We start from the raw sequence: 15,899 nt of genomic DNA on the forward strand, positions 1-15,899 counted from the left end.
TTACGAGGTACGTTTAAGAACAGACGGGGAGGGGGAGGTGAGGTTATTTTTTTTATCAGGGTAGAACAAGAAAAAACGTCATTAGAAGGGGGTTACTGTCACTGACGGATAAGGCAAATTTGGAAATCTAGAAAAAGTCGAAAACTACTTCCAGTAGGCGATATCATTACATAGAGTTATCATACAGATTTGGTAATTTGAAAGAATATTTGTCCTTCCCAGGAAATGTTAGTTGTGACACTCAGTTCTAATGATATTGTTACCATAATAGACATTTCACAATGAAATATTTTGATCTTTTCAGACGTGGACGAAGGTTAAAGAATTATTTCATGACTTCGAGGATTTTCTCAGTAGTATCCAAGATGAGGAAAGTATTTTTGAGGACGAGATCATGGACGACAGCGCCACCATCGGCAGAGATGAATTGTAGACGATTGGCCTTTGTGGCAATGTTGCACATAGGTTTTTGTGACAACTTTTCAAAGTAAATCTTGTCAGGAATAATTTACTGTAGGGATAGAAGTGTAAAGATATTTTGCTAAGATCTACTCCCATTCCAAATCTAGACTACAGTATTTGGTCAACAGCAGACCTACTTACACAAGTCACTTCAGAGAATGTAAGTTAGTGGTGATAAATTTAGTCATCACTGAAAAAAAGGATAAATAATAAAAAATAATGTAAGAATGGAAACTGATTCAAAGAAACTAGTTGTAAATAAATGTAAATTTATGCAAATATGATGCAAAATATTCAAATCAATATATATTTATAAATAATATGTTGTTACAAATAGTAGTTGATCAGTGTCAGTGTCAAGTTTAGCCTACTTGTAGACTTGAAGGACTAACACTACTACACTATCCTATTAAACTATAGCCTACCTGTAGACTTGAAGGACTAATACTACTACACTATTCTGACTATCCTATTTGACATTTCGAAGTTGTGGATTTTTGCTCCTCCATCTTGATTGAAAATTCAGCTAGGATGGTGTAGTAGAGTTAGTCGATCGCTGTTAGTCCTTCAAGTCTACAGGTAGGCTATGTTAGTCATTCAAGTCTACAGGTAGGCTATGCTAGTCCTTCAAGTCTACAGGTAGGCTATGCTAGTCCTTCAAGTCTACAGGTAGGCTATGCTAGTCCTTCAAGTCTACAGGTAGGCTATGTTAGTCCTTCAAGTCTACAGGTAGGCTATGCTAGTCCTTCAAGTCTACAGGTAGGCTGTGTTAGTCCTTCAAGTCTACAGGTAGGCTGTGCTAGTCCTTCAAGTCTACAGGTAGGCTGTGTTAGTCCTTCAAGTCTACAGGTAGGCTATGCTAGTCCTTCAAGTCTACAGGTAGGCTATGCTAGTCCTTCAAGTCTACAGGTAGGCTATGCTAGTCCTTCAAGTCTACAGGTAGGCTGTGTTAGTCCTTCAAGTCTACAGGTAGGCTATGCTAGTCCTTCAAGTCTACAGGGTGGCTGTGTTAGTCCTTCAAGTCTACAGGTAGGCTGTGCTAGTCCTTCAAGTCTACAGGTAGGCTGTGTTAGTCCTTCAAGTCTACAGGTAGGCTATGTTAGTCCTTCAAGTCTACAGGTAGGCTATGTTAGTCCTTCAAGTCTACAGGTAGGCTATGTTAGTCCTTCAAGTCTACAGGTAGGCTATGTTAGTCCTTCAAGTCTACAGGTAGGCTATGTTAGTCCTTCAAGTCTACAGGTAGGCTATGTTAGTCATTCAAGTCTACAGGTAGGCTATGTTAGTCCTTCAAGTCTACAGGTAGGCTATGTTAGTCCTTCAAGTCTACAGGTAGGCTATGTTAGTCCTTCAAGTCTATGTTAAGTTTACCACTTAAATTGATGGCAAAGCTGAACAAACACTCTTAGAAATGTTATTTTCAAGTATTATGAAATTCATATTAAATATCCTTCTTACAGCATATACTTGTACAACCATGCACATCATATGAGTGTTTCTTGGAGGTCTGTAAATGTCAAGATATATGACATGTATGTATGTATGTATGTATGTATGTATGTATGTATGTATGTATGTATGTATGTATGTATGTATGTATGTATGTACATTTGTATGTATGTATGTATGTATGTATGTATGTATGTATGTATGTATGTATGTGTGTATGTATGTGTGTGTCTGTCCGTCTCTCTCTCTGCCTGTCTGTCTGTCTCTCTCTCTGCCTGTCTCTGTCTCTGTCTCTCTGTCTCTCTCTCTCTTTCTCTCATTTCCCATCAGAAAAACAAATCAACACATTTTAATATTACAACTTTCAAATTTATTGCATATGATAAAGTACAGAAATACCAGTGAACCCATTTGCAAGATATCAAATATAAACATCTTGGAAAATATTTCCAATATCCTCAAAAATTAGATGATTTAATTTTCTTAACATGATAACTACTTGATTCCAAGAACCTAAAGCAAAAGTGTTTTTCCTGTGTATAATACACCATAAAGGTGTCACTATGCATAATTAATTAACTGTCAAACTCGGCTATCCCACACCAAAAAATTGGAAAATCCATGCCCATATTTTGAGTTGAAAAAATAAATATATATACCCAAAACAGTATACACAAACTTATGTGAATTTAACTGATGCCCCCCCCCCCCCACAAAAAAAAAAAAAAAAAAAAAAAAAATTGTATGTAGCCTTTAATAGATTGCATTTTATTTTATTTATTTGTTTATTTATTTATTTATTTTCATTTGTTTGATTATTAAAGATTGAGTTCATATTGCAGTTTTAAGGTTGATAAAAGGAATCTGTTTTGACAGGCATCAAACTAAAATCAACAGAAAGACCAAATCACTATTCTGTTGCAACACAACAATGAATTTGACATTACTGGAGACAGTACGCACAGTTGACAGTTTTTGTTGTTGTTGTTGTTGTTGTTGTTGTTGTTGTTGTTGTTGGTTCTACTTATTTAGCCACAAACTCCACTATATACTGACACTGTGGTTACAAAAACAGAAACAATGATACAACTTTCAGTCTACTACACACAGGTGATATTTAGTTCGAGCAAAAAAAAATGATAATTTTATTGTCTATGCAGAACATACTCATTAAGAAGTTGTGGTTGTTTCTAAATTCTTTCAAGTTTTGTCAGGTCAGTGTAACATGTAAATAACTTTATATCTAATATTACAAGCAATGCTGGAAAGGCTTGATCAGTAGTACACCATGCAATGGTTTATAAAACATTACAACTACTTTGACAGGTTACTTTAATAGCAAACCAATGTCACTTCTCCTAATACAATGTAAATCCAACTATACATACTCAGATACAAAGGACAACAGCATTATTTCTAGTTGTTGTAATACTTATCTGAGGTCTTTGCTTAAATTGCCCTCAAATCTGTGTAACAAAAGATTACTATAGTTGCAGTAATATTTAATCTAGGTGATCAGAAGGTAGCCCTCCTGTAAGGTTCATGGTATAAAGAGGGAGACTATGTATAAAGAGGGAGACATATGTACTAAATATATATCAGTATACACATATGTACTAAATATATACCAGTATACACATATGTACTAAATATATATCAGCTGTATACACATATGTACTAAATATATACCAGTATACACATATGTACTAAATATATACCAGTATACACATATGTACTAAATATATACCAGTATACACATATGTACTAAATATATACCAGTATACACATATGTACTAAATATATATCAGTATACACATATGTACTAAATATATATCAGTATACACATATGTACTAAATATATACCAGTATACACATATGTACTAAATATATATCAGTATACACATATGTACTAAATATATATCAGTATACACATATGTACTAAATATATACCAGTATACACATATGTACTAAATATATACCAGTATACACATATGTACTAAATATATATCAGTATACACATATGTACTAAATATATATCAGTATACACATATGTACTAAATATATATCAGTATATACATATGTACTAAATATATATCAGTATACACATATGTACTAAATATATATCAGTATACACATATGTACTAAATATATATCAGTATACACATACATGTACTAAATATATACCAGTATACACATATGTACTAAATATATACCAGTATACACATATGTACTAAATATATATCAGTATACACATATGTACTAAATATATATCAGTATACACATATGTACTAAATATATACCAGTATACACATATGTACTAAATATATATCAGTATACACATATGTACTAAATATATATCAGTATACACATGCATGTACTAAATATATATCAGTATACACATATGTACTAAATATATATCAGTATACACATACATGTACTAAATATATACCAGTATACACATATGTACTAAATATATATCAGTATACACATATGTAGTAAATATATATCAGTATACACATACATGTAGTAAATATATATCAGTATACACATGCATGTAGTAAATATATATCAGTATACACATACATGTAGTAAATATATATCAGTATACACATGCATGTACTAAATATATATCAGTATACACATATGTACTAAATATATATCAGTATACACATACATGTACTAAATATATACCAGTATACACATATGTACTAAATATATACCAGTATACACATATGTACTATATATATATCAGTATACACATACAGTTGTCTCAATGTGTTATTTGTTGGTTGCAATAAGCAATACGGGTTATATCATCAGCCATTGTACAACATGTAATGTAGCTGAAAGCAATAGCTTTTGGTTACCTCTACTGGGATTTGAAGGGTGTATAAAGGGTTTTCCTATGTCACACTCCATGATAAATGAGGTCCTCTCTTAAAGTATTAATATTACCACCAATAAATCCATGCAGGAAGACAAGAATTACCAAATTACTATTACATGGTAATTTCTGTAGAATTTACAAAATTAGTTTACTGCCCAAGTTCAACAATAAAACTGGGATTGCATAGAATTAATTATTATTTATTCTCTTTTGCAAATGTCTTTATAAATTGGATCATATTTTTAATGTGCAGCCAAGTGTTTGCGTTGTGAAAATGGAAAAAAATGTACCTAGCACGTCTTCCTAGGAATCAGTAATCTGACATTTCACAAAATTAGTATTCCTATCAGATTAGATACCAAATTAGAACTTAGTATATATATACACATCAAAAATACAATAAAGCAATTTATAGCAACACACAGTTGTTCTATTCGTGGGGCAAGATTTGGGTCATAATCAACATTTAGAATTTGAAGAAGGCAAGAAAATAGCACCCTCACTAGGGAACTAATGGGGTATGTTTGATTTACATAGACATGATTATAACGACCAATCATGTTTGTGGTAATTTAACCCATAATCATATGATTATAACAACTATTCGTATTTGTGGTAATTTAGCCAGTAATCACATGATTATAACAACCAATCATCCTTGTGGTAATTTAACCCATAATCACATGATCAGAACAACTATTTGTATTTGTGATAATTTAGCCCATAATCACATGATTATAACAACCAATCATATTTGTGGTAATTTAACCCATAATCACATGATTATAACAACTATTCATATTTGTGGTAATTTAGCCCAAAATCACATGATTACAATAACCAATCATATTTGTGTTAATTTAGCCAGTAATCACATGATTACAACAACCAATCATATTAGTGGTAATTTAGCCAGTAATCATATGATTACAACAACCAATCATACAAGAATTCATACATTATTAGAGTTCCACTCTTGATTTGCTGCCTGATATTCCTGCCTGTAATTTCTTCTGTGCCTTCTCAGCAAGTACCTGTAACAAGATAGTAGAGTATTTAGTTTACTTGAATGTCACAGTCCTGTCTCTTACAGTAGCACTGTTTACTATAGTTGTGCCTTCTAAGCCAATACCTGTAACAAGAAAGTATTAGTTTATATCACAGTCCTGTCTCTACAGCCAGCACCGTTTACTATATAGTTGTGCCTTCTAAGCCAATACCTGTAACAAGAAAGTAATTAGTTTATGTCACAGTCCTGTCTCTACAGCCAGCACCGTTTACTATAGTTGTGCCTTCTATGCCAATACCTGTAACAAGAAAGTAATTAGTTTATATCACAGTCCAGTCTCTCGATGGCATGTTTACTATGGAGCAATAATCACTTGCATAAACTTATAATGATAATGGTAATAACAGTAATAATATATAGTTAATTATTTTCAAAAGGTGTTTTAAAAAACACCCCTTCAAAATATTTTTGTAGACCATAAGGTAAGAATTACATTTTCAGAAATAGGATATTTGATGAGTCGTATAAATTGACTGTTATATGCCATCATGTGACTGTACTTGACATCTCCTAAAATAGACTATTTTAATTCACATGGGATAACATGGTTTTTTTTTATGATTGACTGTGTTTTTATACAAGGTCATCTTTGGAGTCAATTACTATTGTCTACTTAATTAATAATCTCCAAAGTATATCGATGTTTTTTTTCATTACAACAAATGTAAAGTTATTAAAGTTAAATGTCTCTAACACTTACTGCCTGTTGTTCCTCCATTATTGCACCAAATGTAAGGTTGTTAAAGTTAACTCTAACACTTACTGCCCGTTGTTCCTCCATTATTGCACCAAATGTAAGGTTGTTAAAGTTAACTCTAACACTTACTGCCTGTTGTTCCTCCATTATTGCACCAAATATAAGGTTATCAAAGTTAAATATCTCTAACACTTACTGCCTGTTGTTCCTCCATTATTGCACCAAATTTAAGGTTATCAAAGTTAACTCTAACACTTACTGCCTGTTGTTCCTCCATTATTGCACCAAATGTAAGGTTATCAAATTTAAATATCTCTAACACTTACTGCCTGTTGTTCCTCCATTATTGCACCAAATTCTTCAAGGATTAAATCAATCACGTTTTCTCCTTCATTTTCCTCTTCCTAAAATTAAATTTAAGTCAAACAAAATATATGAATGAGGGTCAAACCATTTTCATATTCTCAGTTGTAAATGTTGAACTCACTAAAAACGAGTTCACCTACATGAAGTTGAACAACTAAAGAAGCATTGATTATGCCAGTTTGGAAGTCTCAAGTTGGGGCAAATGATGTCATTTTGGGGACCCTTGGGTCATGTGAAAATTGTGAGTTTCATGGCATTGGGGTACCTGTGGAGCCCAAGAGCTACATGCGTTAAACATGTAATTCACGTAAATAAATTGGCCTGTCTTTCCAAATTAGTGACACTTTTGGAGTGGAAAATGAGTTTTTTTGCTTTACGAGAAGGTTAACTTGGGGCATCCCATGTGTGATGTCATAATATTAGTAACTGCACACAACTTTAGGTCCCTTGAGATGGCACTATCAAATATACCCCGAGAAATTGAAATTGTGACCTTACACCACAAGGTCAAAGGTTAAAAACTATACAAGTTCTGCCATCTTTCAGCTTTAAAAATAAAGAGTACCACTAAAGGAATGTTAGGTTTCAACTTGGTGGCATTTTTTTCAAATAGTAACTTTTTCCTAATCTGTCAAATTGCTAATAGATATCTGACACATGCAATGTCGAGTAGTTGCAACTAATGGTCAGACAACGCAGTCACTATAATTTCTACAATTACAGTTCTTAAAAGTCAACAAATTTGTAACAAGTTTTTATCAAATTATAAACCCATGAGCTAGGATCTATAATTAGACATTATTCACAATAATAGGTAAGAAAAATATATAATAATCAGTGACCTAAGGGGCCTTGTCACTACTAGTCACAAGATGAGTAGTGACATAACCCTCTAGGTCACAAGCATTTTTTGACTGAATGCAGAAATATATTGGGGAATAATTAATTACACCAGTGCAAGCATTACTTATGAAAAATCAGGAAAACTAATGGAGATTTCAATCACAGTAGAACCAATGACATAGACATGTATTGTTGTGACATGGAACAACCAGGGTATAAATTCCATATATTTTGTTCAAATTGACTTGTATATGGTATGTTAAACTGTTTTGCTATTTGTATACTAGCAGTCAACAACTGCTAAAGGCTATCCATCACAAATGTATTTGTATGGAACATGTTTATACCTTCAGGGCATCTTGCATTGCTTCTTTTACATCGGCCTTTGACAACATAGCATCTTTATCCACATCAAGTATTCCAAACAGCTGTCAAAAGGAAAAAGGTCAAGTTACTAATCAAATATATCCAGAAATGTATTTATTTATTTAACTTTGACAAAAGTCAGGTAGTCCACACAGGTAACAAACACCTATAAATGTGGACCCAAAAACAAAATATACATAAAAAATACCAGACAACTGGCAACAGCTACAGATACAATATGAGATAAATGGAAACACCTACAGTTACATTAAACGACACTTTGTACAATGTCAAACTGACAGAATTGGAGAAATTGAAAGACTGGAGAAAATCAAATCAAATATGAGTTTCAAAATATTTAACCGTAACCTAAATGACTGCAGAAAGAAAAAATTGATATATTTGTATGGTGGCCCCTCATTTGTTTTCTTGAGTTGAACTGAAAATGGGTTGGCGTTTTCTTGCACAAAGTCAAAGCAAATATTTAGAGAGTTTGATATTTTTGAGGTGTTCTTTTTGTTAAAATAGTTTTTTACAAAAATTAACACTGCATGAAATGATAAGAGTAAATTAAGGTTCTAAGTATGACTTACAATAAATCATGAAAATAACGATTCATTAATTTCTGATCAGAAAATAAATTTAGTTTTATTTCTTGAATATCTTTTTAATCCATAATTTCAAACAACCAATATTTGAGGCAGAATGTGAAAGGAATTAGTAAATTATAGCTCACGCAGCGGCTTTGAAGCGACCACACAGTGTGTCTAGTACGCATCCTATATACTATGCATTTTTTGGGGGGTGGTTTTACCCAAGGATGCATTGCGGCGCAATGACTACACATGCACATCCTATATGTTATGCCCATTCTCCACGCAAAGGGTGCTATCTACAATATCATTATGAGGCAGCCTAGGCAGCCAGTCACAAGTGAATCTACCCTGCGCGAGCTTATGGGCTTTACTTAGTTATATTAGGAACTGTTAATTAAGAAAGAACAAAAATTTGTAAAAGAATTTAAGAGATTATAAAATCCCTACCTCTTCCGCTAATTGAGTACATTCTGGTGTCCAAACTGCTAGATGTGCAAATATGCCAGACTGAGAATCCTGTCAATAATAACATGCCAACAACATTGAATAGGGAACTTGCAATCCAGACTGAGCATGCTCAGATGTAAGGGACTATGGGAATATCTGTGGTTATCGTAATACCTAATCAGGAGCTACCAATAAAATAAGCCTCCCACAATGGTCAGGGTGACTATGAATTGATCATTCGTGGTTAAAAACAATGTAACATTATTGTTTACAATACTATTTAATTAGTATTCATTATCACATTTCCCATGATGCAACATTCAACATGGCGGGTTTGCAAGTTCCCTATTAAACAACATTAAATTAGATGTGGTACAGATGCAGTTTAATATCAATATTCATATTTCCATTAGCTCCAATAAAAAGTATCATTTTTTCACAATTGTTTGCTCTTGTCCTTTTTTTCTGTTAAACATCTCAGTTAAAGTTCTTTGTTGATGAGCTTGACTCCATCTTAGCTGAAAACTTAAAATACCAATAATTGGACATTGTACATGTTAATCAGTGGTCGATAGTATCCATAAGCCACACAGAAACTCGTTGAAAAAATATAAAAAATCAATGTGATTTGATTTATTGTGTATATATTTACTATGTATAATATTACAAGTAAGTTATTGTAATAACAAAACATTTTTTTAAAACACTCTAGTTGCACTTAGTACAGCTTTAATGGACTGTAGATTTTCATTTCATCTTCTTGGTCTGATTTTGGTTTTATTTTGTCACAGATGTTAAAGCTTGTTTACATATACTTACATTCTTCATAGATGTTACAAACTCTTCGAAACTTATACTTTTATCCTGAATATACTTTCCAAAAAATATCCTGCAAAAAATGAAAAAAGAAAATATAGGAGCTTCCAAACATAACCATTTTCAGTAAGGACACTCAAGTCTTGTTAAAATTGATTCAGAACTGTTTCATGTCATGACTGAAGTGGGTTTCTTTCTGAGGGCAAACATGAAAATTGTGAAAAAAGGTTATGGCTAGAAACTTGAAAGCTCTTGAATCGTCAGTATTGGCTTTATATACATACTCATCTATTCCTCCTTCAGCCATTTCAGGATTCAGGTCTGTTTCAAAGACAACATCAGCAATGGAGTCAGGCTGTGGATTTCCACAGTTGTCTTCTGTAGGCGTAAGCTGTGGTCTATGATTCCACCAAATATTCACAGCAAGATTGGTATCAAAGGAGTTGACCTGATGAAACCTGCAAACACAAAAAAGTAAAAAATTAGAATAACAAGAATTGGGATTTAAAAGAACATCTGATTCAATAAATCAAACACACAATCATACTTCTACTTTCATTCTCATAAAAGTCTATTGAGAAACGAGATGAGGGAGCTACTAACAAAACACAAGTCCTACATCTATATTCTACGATCTCTAAGTGTAATATTAAGATGCAAAGAAACAAAAGTGATCAGAAATATGAATTTACAATTTTGAAATGGGTCGTACAAATATATATGAAATTATATATATAACACAGTATCAAGCAAAATACACAGGAGCCGTTACATAGAGTTTCACGCTGTTGCGATCATCAGATGACGATCGTAACATTCAGTCATCTGATGATTGCAACAGCGTGAAACACTATGTAATGGCTCCTGTGTATCTTGCTTGATACTGTGTTATTTGCACCACTCTATATACGATTGTATATATATATATACAGTGAAAAGAAAACAAAATAGATAGTATATACAGTATATGCCTTCTACATTGCATCTCATATTTGTGCTAGGTTTAAAAGTAATCAGCCATTGTTGAGAAAACATTGTTGGATAGGTAAGTGAGAAGGAGAGAAAGATCCATGCCTGAGACCCATCCCATTGTGCGTTTGAGGCAGTGAATATTCAAGGCAGGGGGGACTTCATCAGAAACTGGCCACAAAATTGGCAATTCCCATGAAAGTTACTCTGCAAGTATATATGTGTACCTTGAACTTTAAAAACAAAACACTAATTGGGAAGAGAATATCAAAAGCAAAGCTGGTATTTCACGGTTACGAGTAAATTATTTACTAGGATTATTGTGTTTGTACGTCCAACTTTGAGCTATTCTGAGTTCTAATGTCAAGGCTCAGAATAGAATTATATAATGCTATCTGGGTGACACATAAATGTCAGTATAATATTTCATTGTTGACATGTTTGGAAACTTTTCTTCAATCAAATTTGTACAAATTTTCATATGATCTGATATTATGCTCTCTTAGTAATGCCATTACTTCATTCTATTGCACACATTTGGCATGCAAATCAAAATTCTGATTTCTATTAAAGTATATTTTCAAAGTAAACTTAATTTAAAATTGACTACAAATATACTAAAACATATTGTTCTCATCAAATACATAGTCCCCAGTATTAATTTGTTTAAAATAAAATCTGATCACTGAGAGCCTGGCTTTCATTTATTTCTAATAAAACAACTACAAAAAAATAAATAAATTAAAAACTGTTTTTCAAAAATAAAACTTTTAAGTACAATATTTGACATGACTGTGTTTCTCCTATGTGTTCTGGTACCATAAAAATGCCTGGAGCAACTGTCCCATCTGACATTATATTATCCTCTCTGAGATTATCATCACTGGATAATCTCAAAGAGTTGGACTTGATGCTCCAGGCAATACCAGCAAAATCAACATTGTCACATCATAAAATAGAACAAAGTTAAACACTTCAGGCCACAACATATTTTTTTTCAACTGGCATTCATATTTTATTTTTGTAATCATTTGATTTATTTCACTAACCAGCAGGTTGTATATATTTGAGTTGTTTTGAAAGCCTAAACCTGACCTTACCTCATCAGATCATTACGATTGCCACAACTCAATGAATATCAACTCGGGGCACCACACAGTGTCAACCATGATAACACATTTATTTCTGAATTTAATTGGCACCAAAACGGATCATATCTTTTACAATATAATTACCACTCATTATTACTAACTCAAGGGGTTTTGTCACCATGGGCACCAACACTGACACCCTAGGCTAGTTCAAATTCCTAAACTAGACTTGTTATACTTTGTAGCTGTGAAATCATTTGACTAATGGTTTTTAAGTTTGTATCCAAAAGTAAAACATAAGTGACATTTTGGTGATTTAATCAATAAATTCTCTGTATTTTTAAGGTAATATTACAAATTTCCATAAATGAAATGAAAATGGCTGAATGACTCTGAGCTGTTGAAAAAAAATATTGACAGACACAGGAAATAAGTTGGTTTCCTCAGTTTATGAGAAAATGCATTATGCTTACTGTAATGCAAAATGTGAAAACTGGTGAAAAATGCATATTTTCAACTTATGAAAAATACACATAATTATCTAGTTTACACTCTCTTTTTCATTTCCATGTTTTTCATGACCAAATCAACACTCTTACGGTATATTAATCAGTTTATTTTAGAAAAATAATTTTAAATACTTGACAGCCAGACAAGAAAGATATTATTATGCATCATCAATATAAATGGTGACACCACAGATGTTGACAACTGGATAAATTATTATTCAACACAAAAATTTGGGATCTTTGATATGAAAGAAATGGTTCATAGTCTAGTTGGTTTCCCTAAATTGTTATTTCTAAGGCATCAGTCTGGTTGGTTTCCCTAAATTGTTATTTCTAAGGCATCAGTCTAGTTGGTTTCCCTAAATTGTTATTTCTAAGGCATCAGTCTAGTTGGTTTCCCTAAATTGTTATTTCTAAGGCATCCAAAATGTTAAAAGAATGATTATGAATTGAAAGCATCATTCATCAAAATACACACATATTTTTCAAAATATTGTTTTAATTGACTGACACATCATTTATATATTACGATGAGAAACATTAACTGCATCACCCTTACATTCACTACATGGAGAATTAGTATTCAGGCATTAGGAGAGTGGTTCCAAAACACTGTTCTTTGAGACTTATATAATAATCAACAATAGACAAACGTTGCTGAGTTGTATATACTCATCAAACTAGCTAACAAGTTTGAACAAATTACACTGTAATCACTCAGTACTCTCTGTGCATGTATTTACATGTTAAGGATTCATAATACATTGTATGTTGTGTCTTTACATGTACTTTCCTGTCTGAGAGAGCTAAGCACTTCAATAAAATATTCTAATTTTTCTTAATTACAACTTGACCTGACAATGCTCCATGAAGTGGTCGTTCCACACAATGCTTCATAAAGTCTGTCATTAACTATTCCATGACTTGCTAATTAATTGCTATTGCTAGGTGGTTGCTGAATTTAGAAATGTTCAAAAACTAAAAATGTAAATATCTCATTGGAAACATTAATTGCTCTAGACAGTTTCTAATCTATAAATAAATTGTTCTCCTTTTTGCCTTTCATTTGAAATTATAAATATTAATTTAATGGCCAATACTGTTATACCTACATGAAGCCCAGTTTCAACCACAGACAGTGAAGAAGTAACATACTACATGTAAAGAATGACATTATGTCAATTCAGACAAGTCTCTGGTGGTACAAGAACATTGAATGCAGAGATAATATTAGACAAAGATAACAAGATAACAGACACTAAAGACAACTGCCTCTGATGAAGATTCACAAGATGCTCATATCAGTTTATTATATCCATAAAATAATTTTAAATTTTTAAAGCTCTCAATAAACTTTCATAATTAGTGTGTTTTGAATTCAGAGCTAAGAAGTCACATTCAATCACACGTAGTGTCACACGTAGTGTTCTAATCAGTAAAACAGAGTTAGGGTCCCCTGGTGTTTAATATGCTTTGATAGGTAAACTGACATTAATTACATTGAGCGGCTTAGGAAGTTAACTCTTTGAGCAAGGTTTTTTAGGATCAGTTTGCTCCTGACTTTACATATTGGGAACAAAATGCTCCTAAAACATAAAACTTAGGAGCAAAGTAAAATAATATATATCAAACTTGAATTCTTATCAACATATAATTTGATAGTGACAAAGACAATGTTTATCGGTTGAATACAAATAATCATCAATTTTGTTCAGTGACAATGTTTACATTAATGCAAGTTAAAAAAAGATTCCTCATCACGGAAATAGTCAATATGCACGTGGGCTTCTAAATTTGTCTGTCAAATACAGATAAAGTTGAAATTTCACCTTTCAAATGCCAGTAAATATAAATATCACCTGCCGAATGCAAGTATTTATAACAATTCACCTGCATTGGACCAGTTATCACCTGCAAATGCCAGTAATTATGTGCAACTTCCTTGGCTGCATTGTAAGTCTTCCATAAAACTTGCCTCATTTGTAATTGCCATGAATATGCAAATTTATGTCACTGGAATTTACTCACAGGTTGTGATAGTCAAACCCAATATCAATAGGAATTATGTCAGCCATTTAAACAGCATTTTCAAAAAGTATATTAGAATATTAATGAGTCATTTCATGTTCTTTTGTACATTCTAATTGGTCACTTGGACCAACGATATGCTGTTTATAAAACAGTTAGCAATCCCTCTCAGTGCACAAAATCTAATATGGGATCAATACTTTTAAGAATAGTTAACTGCCAATAATGTTTGACTATATATATTCTATATTCATCTGGACAGAATTTTATCCTATATTTGGCTATAGCAACATAGCACTTGTGGTTTCCCCCAAATTTGCATTCATTTTGTGCGTGATACATGTATGTGGCTGAGTGATATCCTACCAATCAAATCTGTAGAACACTCACCCTGGGTTTGGGTCGGTCAAAGAAAATCCCCCTGGTTCCAATGGGATTCAAACCCATGACCTTCTGACTGCTAATCCTGAGCTTTAACTACTATGCCACAGGGAGCCAGTTTTCATAATCAACTTATTCATGATGTGTACTTTCCACACACGCAGTTATTCACACCATATTTTATATACTTAGATGTGATTCCCAATATTTTTATTCTTTTACGGTTTCACCCAAGGAAAATACGAGTATAAACCTAATGGGGCTTTGTCACTATGAGTCGCTAAACAAGTAGTGACAAAGCCTTTTGGTCATGGGTATTTCCAGCTGAATGAAGAAAAATATTGAAGAATAAAATAATTCTACCAGTGGCAGTAATATATAATTCAGGTAACGGCCATTTGGAATGTTTGACTCATATTTCGAACACAGCAGAACCAGTGATGTAAACACGCGTTGTCGTGACGTGTGTGTGTGTTGTGACATAGACCGATTTTTTGCCCAACTTGGCTTGTGTGTAATTCCAGTATTTGTGATTCTAGACTGTATCAAATATCTTTACATGTATTTACACATCACTCAGGAAATAAGCATCATGCAGTCACAAAGCTGATTCATCAAGAAAACCGCTCTTTACTTTACCGTTCTAAATTAAGTTGAATTCTGTTTTACATCTGTACTAAAAATATCTCAAATAATGCATATTTCTTACAAAACCAACTTTTAAATTACCAATTGTTATGCATACGCTGTGACTGTACATTGAACCTTGTAGCTTCACATAATCTAATGACACAAAACTTCTATTCCAATATCTGTCAAAGTGGTAGGGTCAACGTTTCTGACCTTAAACAAATCCAACAACTGAATACAACTTCTAAAACATCACATCTGTTTCAGTTTGATGTAAATTGAAGTGTACAAATAAT

General features: G+C 32.6%; 2 protein-coding genes across 2 annotated transcripts in view; one reads left to right on the top strand and one right to left on the bottom strand.

The window, feature by feature from the left end:
- Positions 1-433, top strand: part of LOC144433363 (uncharacterized) — a 3,612-nt gene extending 3,179 nt beyond the window's left edge. The window contains exons 5-6 of the mRNA XM_078121667.1: positions 1-7; positions 305-433. The exon at positions 1-7 is cut by the window's left edge and continues 65 nt beyond it. Coding sequence (XP_077977793.1) covers positions 1-7; positions 305-433 — 136 coding nt within the window. The remainder of the gene's footprint in view (positions 8-304) is intronic.
- A 4,146-nt stretch (positions 434-4,579) lies between these two features.
- LOC144453915 (bifunctional peptidase and (3S)-lysyl hydroxylase JMJD7-like) overlaps positions 4,580-15,899 on the bottom strand; it is a 36,383-nt gene continuing 25,063 nt past the window's right edge. Inside the window, exons 5-10 of the mRNA XM_078145272.1 lie at positions 10,280-10,453; positions 9,999-10,068; positions 9,180-9,248; positions 8,118-8,198; positions 6,888-6,965; positions 4,580-5,829 (exon numbers count right to left, since the gene is read on the bottom strand). Coding sequence (XP_078001398.1) covers positions 5,758-5,829; positions 6,888-6,965; positions 8,118-8,198; positions 9,180-9,248; positions 9,999-10,068; positions 10,280-10,453 — 544 coding nt within the window. The 3' untranslated portion in view covers positions 4,580-5,757. The remainder of the gene's footprint in view (positions 5,830-6,887; positions 6,966-8,117; positions 8,199-9,179; positions 9,249-9,998; positions 10,069-10,279; positions 10,454-15,899) is intronic.

The sequence above is a fragment of the Glandiceps talaboti genome, chromosome 3 (genome assembly GCF_964340395.1).
Source record: "Glandiceps talaboti chromosome 3, keGlaTala1.1, whole genome shotgun sequence".
NCBI classification, from domain to species: Eukaryota; Metazoa; Hemichordata; class Enteropneusta; family Spengelidae; genus Glandiceps; species Glandiceps talaboti.